Genomic DNA, 10,137 nt, shown 5'->3' with positions numbered 1-10,137 from the left:
AAGTACCTGCGGTGTCCTAATTTTGAGCATTTTCAGCTAACAAGTCTAAGTACTCCATTGCTTCATCAGGGTCTTTATCTTCAAAAGTTCCATTGCACATCAATTCAACCATTTGCCTATCTTTAGGTGTTAACCCTTCATAGAAATGTGAAACCAATCTCCATGTTTCAAAACCATGATGAGGGCAAGTACTAAGCAAGTCTCGATACCTATCCCAACATTTGTAAAATGTTTCTCCTGGTTTTTGAGTGAAAGTGGTGATTTGTCTCTTGAAAGAGTTTGTTCTATGAGATGGGAAAAACTTCTTTAAAAATTGTTGTTGCATTTCATCCCAAGCACGAATGGATCCTGGTCTTAAATTTTGTAGCCATGTTTTAGCTTTATCTTTTAATGAAAAAGGAAAAAGCTTTAATCTGATGGTGTTCATGCTACAATTTAAATTATTATATGTGTTGCAGACCTCCTCAAATTCCCTTAAATGCAAGTATGGATTTTCCAATTCTAAGCCATGAAAAGAAGGTAAAAGTTGAATAATACCTGGTTTAAAATTAAAATGAGATGCATCGGGAGGAAAAACTATGCATGATGGTGCACTTGTTCTTGTGGGATTCATGTGGTCTCTAAGTGTTCTAGCACGGTTATTCTCATTATGAAGTGATTGATTATCTTCTTCGGCCATATTTTCTGAAAATGATGAGGATACCCTACAAAGTCTACCACTTGATGTACGTGACCACACTCTCATGCACGTGTAGGAATAGAATAAAAGGAAGAAGAAAACAAAAGAAGAAGAAATAAGAGACAAGAAACAAAGTTATATACAAGAAAAGTGAAAAGAGAAAATAAAATAAATACTATAATTTATACAAGAACTTACCTCCCCGGCAACGGCGCCAAAAACTTGACACGACTAAAAGATTGATGTCTTCTCCCAAGTGCAGGAGTGTCGAAGTAATAAATAACCCGGCAAGACCGGGGTCGAACCACAGGGAGGTTATTTGTACAAATTATAACTAACAGTAATACAACAACAATAATAACAATAATAAAGAAGAAGAAGAAGAAGAAGTTGATGAGAACTTTGAGATGGAAGATTAACGTAAGGATTAAATAATGATAATAACAAATGTCGAGGTTAGAGGATGCACTAATGGTATATCAAACAAGTATAGTATAAACTCTTATTATTCAATTCGAAACCACATATAAAAAAGGTTCCAATCAGATTATAAATTATTAACATGATTACATTAGTTATCTTATTCGATTAATGCTAATACTTGTAAATATTGTCAGGCATCCTTGCTTATAACTTATGTTAACAGCAAATCAATTCCTTTTATAGCTCAGGTGTTAGTTATACCATACAGTATGGGCTATGAAAGTGCCAAGCATTGGCTGTACCAAGTGCTATACAACATAAATATAGATTAGTCATTTAACAAGCAAAGTATTAAAGAGTAAACAAGATAACAAATATACAATATTTTATTATCAAACATTAAAGTCCATGTTGAGTTTACACTATATTTATTCTTACACCATTAGTGTAACCTTTTCACCTTGACATAATAAACTTCAATAAACATAATGAAAGAAAGTGAATAAATAAATAAAAAACATAAATAAAATAAAAGTTAACTAAGTAAAGGAAAGGAAATGAAAGACATAAATAAGATATTAATGAAAGCAAAACATAAATATTACAAAAAAATATAAAGAGAGAAAGCAGGAGTATGATCTTGATCTTGAGACCAAGATGCCTAAATGCATGGCAAATGCCTCCTTTTATAGGTCAAAATTAAGAACTATTGATTTGATGACTAATTGATGAGTGGGTGGCCAATTTTTTACTTGGTGACAATTCTTATCTTCTCTTGTCTACCCAAAAAATCATTGATAACGTCAGAATTGGAACCACTTAAAAACATGAAAGTTGTAGGAAATTGTCTCAGCTTTCCAAGAAAAAAAATGAAGGTCATTTGAACTTTTAGAACTTCAGATATGGACAAAACACTAAACAGTACGTGGCTTGTAGGATAGATTCAGACTTCTTTGTTGTTGCTACAATTTGGACTTAAAAATGGTCTTTTAAATCTTGGGCTTCATATAAAAGTTGTAAGCCTATGTCTTAGCTTTTTATCCATATAAAGCAAACCTAAATCCGAGATCTACAGTTCTAGATATGACCCATTTACCTAACAATTTCCCGGTTTGGACTGCATCAATATCTCTTTTCTAAGTTGGCCATCTTTTTGTCCTTTCAGTTTCAGTTCTTAAATTCATCAATCAATCCTTTCATTTATGTGATAGGCTTGCATTTAAAATGAACATTTACCACAAATTAAAGGTACCTTATATTATTAGATATGTTATTATAAAGCATGCTTTAGTCAAGGAGTTATTGATACTTCAAGTGCAAAATGATGATATAAAACCTTGATAAAAATACACTTTTAAGTATTAATCAATTGGGCCTTTGAAAACTATTTAAAACATGGACTTATTCATGGAGGCATTCCCTAGAAGAAGGAAAAGTTGGACAATTATTGGATGAATATTCATTGGTTTCATAGATTTGACACACAATGTCTTGAACAGATTTTAATTGACCATATTTTTTTTAATTTTAATGCCTCGACTTTTCTAGCTAAAAATGCAAATTTAGCTTAGAGGTCATGATCTTCCCTAAAGTTGTATATATTTTCACCAGATGTATGAGGTTGAGTTTTATCTGGTGTCTCATAACAAGTTGTCATTGAACCTTTCAAGTCAATCAGGTCACATATGATTAATTCCCATATGATTTAATATTTTTTTACTTGAAAAAAATTAGCTATACTTGAATTTTTTTTTATGTTAAGAAAATTAATTCGACCTATAATATAAAGCAAATCAATAATCTAGTACTTACTAAATTTAAATTTAAATGTTTAAATTTTGAAATTATATAATTAGCTGGAATGGAATTAACAATTGTTTGCCCCTTGTAAAAATACAAAAATTGTGGTCTAGGAATGCATGCGAGCCAGGCCAATTGGGCTTTTATCAATTTTGAGGGATTTAGACAGTAGAGCTATGGGCTTAACAATAATGAATTCCATGGATATAATTGGGCTAATACAAACAACTCTATTATATATCGTGGTTAAGTGGATTTTAACAAGAGAAAAAAACTAATGATTTTTGCTTTTTATTTTACATATCTGGTAATTGATTGGTTTATGTTAATGAAGCCCATGAATTGATTACAAGATTGGTGCTTATTGCACCAACAGTTAAGCTACTTTAATTTACATAAATTCAATTTATATAGAATTTATGTATTTTATTTAATAAAAATGAGAATAAGATTATGTTTAAATAGAATAATACTATGGGTATGGATGTAGCCAAGTGTATCAAGGCAGTGGATCGTGAGTTTGTCATGCCTGGTTTCAATTCATGCATGTACGTGATGAAATCATTCATCTCCTCAGAAATCTCTTAGAAGTAGATGATGTAAAGAGTTGCTTGAAACGCATTGCATTACATATTTTCCAGTCATCACCTTGGAATACAAATCTGATTGAGTTCCGGCTGCTGCCTTCGAGTGTCCATCAAACAAAAAGTTAAAAGCAGATAACGATCTCACTAAACATAGCTACTCAGCGTCAACACTCCAAAACCACCAAGCTGATATGAGACGAAATCACACTATATTTACTGTACATTTTTATTTTTATTTTTATTAACTTGAAGTTGTTCGCACGCATCTACAGTCATGAAACCGAGTGACGTCTTCTCTTCTGAAATAAGAGCCTTGTTTCTGAATTAGCCTTCCCCCCTATGGGTTTGAGTCCGTTGATTCGGAACAGGGCGTTAAGCTTGCTTAATTTTTTGGTGAATGATTTGAACAACTTATTCGCAGGATGAGACCTTACCAGCTCCTGTTTCATGGACACATGATCCTTTTCAAGGTCAGTCAGCCTCATTCTCATTCTTGCTACTTCAAGCTTCAGCTCTCGATTCTCTCTTCTAACCGATGCATAATTATCTCTTGGAGAGATGGCCCCACTTCCTGCGCCACTGCCTGAACGTTGAGGGAATTGACCGTTTAATGCACCGAAGAAGAACTGGTTGTGTCCCCCATTCATTGCATTCCGGAGCCTGATCTGTTCAAAGTATAGCACTTGGACTGCCATCTGTACTGGCAACCTTTCATCTTGTGCAGCATGGCTGCAGGCTTCCTGAGATAATTTCTGGCAATCGATGGTCTTGCAGAGTCGGGAGCGTTCTGAATCTTTAATGTTTGGGTGAACCTGTAAATAGAGCATGAACAAAACACAAACTGGTGTTTGAATCTTGTAAATGAAAAATCTAGAGGCATGAAGATGAAGTGGGAGGTGGAGCTGCATATTGTTTTTGTGAACACGAAGAGAGAATAGTAGAGGAAGTGTTACTTTGAGGAAGATATCCACAGCTCTGTACAATCCATCGCTAACTGTACGAGCATGGTCTGGAAGTAGTTCTGCCAGTGCTATAAACTTTGATGGGAGCAAGTTTGGGTCTAGCGCAACTTCTGCAAGAAAATGGTCCAGTAATTTTGATACCTTTAGAATTGAGCTCTGTTTAGGAGAACCGGGACTGTCAAAATCATAAACCATCTCATCATCATCCCGCAAGTTGTTATCTTCATCATCATCCTCATCCAAGTTTAGAAAGATAGAGAAGATCCTCAAAACCGAATCAGTATCATACATGGCGCAGTGGTTGTTTCCATGTGAATTTGCTGGTATTAGTATGTCCTCAAGAATTGCCTGATCAAGTTGAAGACCAATCCTCCTCTCCAAATCAGATCTGCAAGAAGTAGTTGCTGATGACGCTATAGCAGTTTTTAATAAGCTTGAAAGAAAAACCATTGGAACTGGACACTTTCTTGATTGGGTTGGTAGTAAACTAACTATTGCCTCGACGATGACTCTTTGTTTCTTCTGCGACTCCAAGTCCAAGAGACTTCCTTTAACTAAATGAGGGTCCCTGACAACAAGTCCTTGAAGAGAATTATGGGCATAATTTATCAAAATTTTGCTAATCATATCCTGTTTTAGTCCCTTTGATTTAACTGCGGTTACTACTCTTTGGAAGAAATCAAGATTCAGCATTGCGAGTGATTTTCCCCACCAGTCTGATGGTGTTTCCGGTTCCATAAGTGGCATAGTTTTTGCGGGGTAGTTGTGGTCAAGCTTTAACAGGCCAGAGGTCAGTTGCTCTTTGCATGCATTGCTTGCAATCGCATTGATAAGCCTAGTGACCAGATTGATCTCTTCCGAGATTGGCAATAAAGTTTCACATCGGTGAAGAACAGAAATTGAAATTGATATGTTTGGAAGCACCATCTCCTTTAGATACGCTTCAGCCCGGGCTTCCAAGTTCTTCTCTACAACATCTTCTGTCATTTCCAGAAAACGGGCTGTGCAACATAACATAGCAACATTTGATTGTGTAATCTCGAAATTTACTCCATAGCAGAACTTTGCAGCAAGCTCGAAACCCTCTGGTCCACCCGGTACAGCAGGGATATTTATGCGTGAGATCTTTGTATCTTTCGCTTCCAGCAACAGTTTACGAATTCTTCCACTTCGAGAAACTAGAGGAAACTGCATAGAATTTGAATCATAAATTTAATGTTTCCATTTAATTTTTCTCTATCTTTTTCCTTTTCTTCTCACTGCAGGACAGTCCATTTATTTAACATTTACAGGTAGAAATTATTTTTGGTACCGAATACTACAATTGATGTCAAGTTATCAGAGGTGAGAAGATCAGGAAGCTGTTTTAGATCCTAAACTCTTGTTCTATATGCATGCACATTTGCATGAACTAGATTTTTCTTACCTTGTGAAGTGCAAAGTTTGATGCTCCTACTTCGATTGTAAGATCACTAGAAACATCCGAAATTGGCCTGCAAAATGGTTGAATGATTAAAGACTAGACAAAAAAAAATCCAAAATAGAAAAAAAAATGATTCCTACACGTTAGTCAGTGCCATTAATTTAGAGACCATATAGGAGCTTCTAAAATAGACCTGAACTCCCATTTTTGAAACCATAAATTTCAAAAAGATTCACATGACCAAAGAGTAGATTAAGTGTTTCAGAACCACCTCATATATATGGATTGTGTGATCCATCTTGATTGTCTGAATCGACAATGATGGCCCGGATAGAAAAACCATGAGCTCAATTATTACACGATGAGTGGGACTGCCCAAGCAGTCTACTGCAGTAGGCAATTAGGTTATATTTCTTAACTGTAAAAAACCTGAACTGCAGAGTGCAGAATGGGTTGTTCATATGCAATGGAAACAATTTGGAAATTTTACCAACCTACATAGATGTGACAAAAGGAAAAGGGTGACCTCTGAGTTATGAGATAGCTGTGTTTGTCTCAAGTTGTCATACTCAATGAACTACTGTATGGCTTATTGGCACATGTTTGAGGCCAAAAAAAAACTAATCTTTTGAGTGATAAAACATTAATTGCATTCATAGACTTGAAGATGGAGCATGTCAATGGATCTGCAGCCTCATGCCTCTGTAGTTCAATTCGAGCAGAACACATGCAAAGTCAAGATCATGTGTTTCATCTATCATGCTCTATGCTTACTTTTTTGAAGTTGTATTATGAACTGTTGTTTTCTTCTCTTAATGGCTAGGGGTAATCAGCTACTCAAGCTCATAGGATTACTTGGACCTACAGAAGGCTTGTTTTTGGGTGTTTTAAGGGATGTCTAATAAATTCTCATCAATAAAGCTTTTTTTATCGTTTTATTTTATTTTTTTGTTGATTTTTTCAATCTATAATCTATCCACCAGATTCTTTTTTGGACTGATTAAAATTCAAAATTCTGAGTTTACAAAACTGTAGGACAGACAGAGGACATTACTGAATTGCGCATAGCTCTACATTTCAGGTTATAAAATAGTCTTTTTCTTCGGTTGAAGTAAAAAAAAACAAAGGTGAATAACCAAATAGTCAAGACAGTGATTCAAATTGCAGTTTTTCAAATTTAAGAGAATTTTCATCAGAAAAATAAAAAATAAAAATCATCGGCCTCTCTTTCCGGGGATTCACGTTCTATTTCTAGTAGTCTGTCTTTATTTTTATTTTTTATTTCCTTGTTAATCAAGAAAAATTGCGCTTTCCCCTGAGATTAAAATCACATTGTTGCAATCTTGAACTTCCAATGATTCTCTAATAACAAAAACTCTCTCAAGCATTATATGCTAGCTAGGTTGTATAACTGAAAACTCATAGCAAGCATCAGAAAAGTTTCTCCCTGAATCATGCAATGGACATTGAAACAAACCTCACTAAACAGCAAATTAGAGGTAATAGCTAGTGACATGAAGACTAGCATGAGATAAAGCTTGCTAGAAAGTAGTTTACTGGGAAAGACAAGATTACCATTCAGTAGCATGCCTTATACTGGAGCTTGGACGAAATGCTCTCTTCCCTGATATACTTGGCTTCAATTCACCTATTGTAACCACACCCATATTCTCCTTATTAGAAAAAAGAGACCTGGCAATTCAGTCTTAGATTTCACTCTGAAAGTTCTGCACCACCAACCCCACTAACAAGTGTCTCTCTTTCAAGAATCTAAATGTTTTTAACAATCCATGATCTCTTGTTTGTTACAAACAAGAGTAGGAGTTATTATTCTTGTGGTGAAAGTTGTTTAAAGGACACTTCTTCCTTTAGTTCTATTTAGAAAAGGAAAGCTAGAGTGAGGTGAAAGTTATGGTAAAATTGAAACTCACAATCATTTGATTAAAGGAAAAAAAAAACACCTTACATATTATATGAAAATATTTTGGCCTCCAAAATATGTTATATATATATATATATATGAACGGTAGACTTTTGATAAATGCTTTAATGAGTGTTTATAATGTGCATAATCTAAAGTCAAGAATTTTGTAGGAGTGTGACTGCACTATTCGGAGAAAGGCGGTGAGGTGTGGCCTTTTTTCTTACATAGTTTTTGTTTGAAAAATCTGCAGGAATCCTGAAGGGTTGCAATGCTTTTAGGGGATGTAATCATAGCTAGTGAAAGCTACCCGCAATAAAGATTAGCTTAATTTTATTCTATATTATGTGTAAAGCTCACTAAAGTGGAAATTAAGATGATGAGTTGGATAACATGTTATAATGAGAAGCACACTACTCCCCACTTAAACTGCTTTTTTCATGGGGGATTAGTGTTTCCTATTTTAGCTTCTTTCGTGAGAGAGTATGTTTTATGAGTGTTCACAAATCACAAAAAAAAAAAAAAACACCTTCCTAGTTTGAGCATTACAGTTTGGATATTTGAGTCTCGTAGTTCTTAAAATGATGATATGAACAGCCTAACAAAACCAAGAATATATTAGAGATGCAAATTGTATCAATCACAAAGTTAAGTGCAAAGAAGTTAAACTTGTTGAATATATTTGAGCCATGCTGACTTCAAGGAGGCTATAAAACATATGAGTCAACCTATAATTACCCTAATTCAAGTGTAAAAAGAGTCCAATTTTTTCATAACATGGCTCAAGGTTGGCATCATGATGATAGCCTTATTTAAATAATTAATCTAATATTGTAAGGATAATTTGAAAGAATATTTTAGAAGTTTTCATATTCTACAAGAAAACTAAGGGGCATGGGATAATACAAAGATTTTCATGTTTTTTAAGAGGTTAAAGTTAGTTTTTGGTTCATTTGTTTTCCAATTACATAGTTTTACGCTAACAAATATAATTTTTCATGTGAGTAATAGATTGGGCTAGAATTTTACTAGAAGTTTTTAAAGATTATATATGCAGATAAAATTTCAAATCAATTGAACATCAGAAAGGTCTTCAAATAAGGTCTAGAAATTAGTATGCAATAAAATTATTATTTTCCCAAATGATTTAGATTTTTTTTTATTTGGACTAATACTCTTTTATTATTTTTGGAGACATGTTTATGATGTATTTTACCTATTATAAATAGGGTTAATTTGAATTAATATTTTTTTATAGACTTTGATTTGAAAAATAATATTGTTTGTGTATGCAAGGTATTCTCGTATTATTTGGTTGTCTAAAGAACTTATTTGACATATCAAAAAATAATTATATTCATAGCATCTTCCTTATACTTTCTATTTATGAATTGGTGTTTATTGGGTAAGGGTTCACTCCAATAATATTGGTTATTTGGTTTAGATAACTTTCGCGTCACACTTTTATCAAACCTGATTTTTTAGCTTTTTAAGATTTGTCTTTCTTGTGTGTAGATTATGTGATGATGGGGTTTGTATCATTTGTAACAAATCTTAGCTTCATTTATTAGGTTATATCTTTATGTAATTTTCCTTTTTCTTGTCTCACATGTTAGACATTTTGTCATAGTAACTAAAGATGAAATTAGATCAAACCATATTAAGAAAATTGATATATTGGTTATTTGAAGTCTAATCTCACTATATATTAAATTTGAGATCACTTGAACATTATCTGGTTAAGGTTCCAAAATCAGGTTTAGTTTGTATAAAATGGGTTCATTTGTGCCAAAAATTGAAACTTGCTTTTCTATTATTTAAATTGACTTGCATAGTATATCAAGTTTTATTTGGAATATTTAGGTGTCAACAAGGGCGGACAAGAAAAAAAATCAAGGGGGGCCAAATAAAATAACGTTACAAGGAGGATTTTCTTTCTAAGACTTTGTTTCAAGGGAGGGGCTGGAGACAATTTTCCTTGCAGGGGCCGGGGCCTCTACCAGCCCCTCTTGTGTCCGCCACTGGGTTTCAAACAAGTCATTTTAATAATATTTACTTTTAATGTCTTATCTCAAGTACGAGAGTGTCAAAGTAATAAATAACCTAGCAAGACCGGGGTCGAACCACAGGGAAATTAACTATATAAATTATAAATAACAACAACAACAACGATGATGATGGTGGTGGTGATAAAGATGAGTTAAAGAGGGCTTTGAGATGTGAGATTAATGTGAAGATTATATAATGATAAAAACAAATATCAATGTTAGAGGATACAATAATAATATTAGAGATAAGTAAAGTATAAACTCTTTATAAATTATCAACATGATCATATTAAT

The 10,137-nt window shown here is 33.7% G+C and overlaps 1 protein-coding gene across 2 annotated transcripts; it reads right to left on the bottom strand.

Annotated features, from left to right (window-relative positions):
* Positions 1-3,480: 3,480 nt before the first annotated feature.
* LOC105118801 (BTB/POZ domain-containing protein At1g03010-like) lies at positions 3,481-7,817 on the bottom strand. Of its 2 annotated transcripts, none has more exons than XM_011016840.1 (4): positions 7,450-7,817; positions 5,878-5,944; positions 4,443-5,639; positions 3,481-4,301 (listed from the first exon to the last, which is right to left on the bottom strand). In XM_011016840.1, the coding sequence occupies exons 1-4, from the start codon at positions 7,539-7,541 to the stop codon at positions 3,762-3,764; spliced, it is 1,896 nt and encodes a 631-aa protein (XP_011015142.1). In that variant the 5' UTR covers positions 7,542-7,817; the 3' UTR covers positions 3,481-3,761. The 2 variants fall into 2 exon arrangements, with proteins under 2 accessions (XP_011015142.1, XP_011015143.1); XM_011016841.1 differs by lacking the exon at positions 7,450-7,817 and adding an exon at positions 6,015-6,109.
* Positions 7,818-10,137: the final 2,320 nt, after the last annotated feature.

The sequence above is a fragment of the Populus euphratica genome, unplaced genomic scaffold (genome assembly GCF_000495115.2).
Source record: "Populus euphratica unplaced genomic scaffold, PopEup_1.0 scaffold2217.1, whole genome shotgun sequence".
Classification (NCBI taxonomy): Eukaryota; Viridiplantae; Streptophyta; class Magnoliopsida; order Malpighiales; family Salicaceae; genus Populus; species Populus euphratica.
This window is presented reverse-complemented; position numbering and strand designations above follow the sequence as displayed.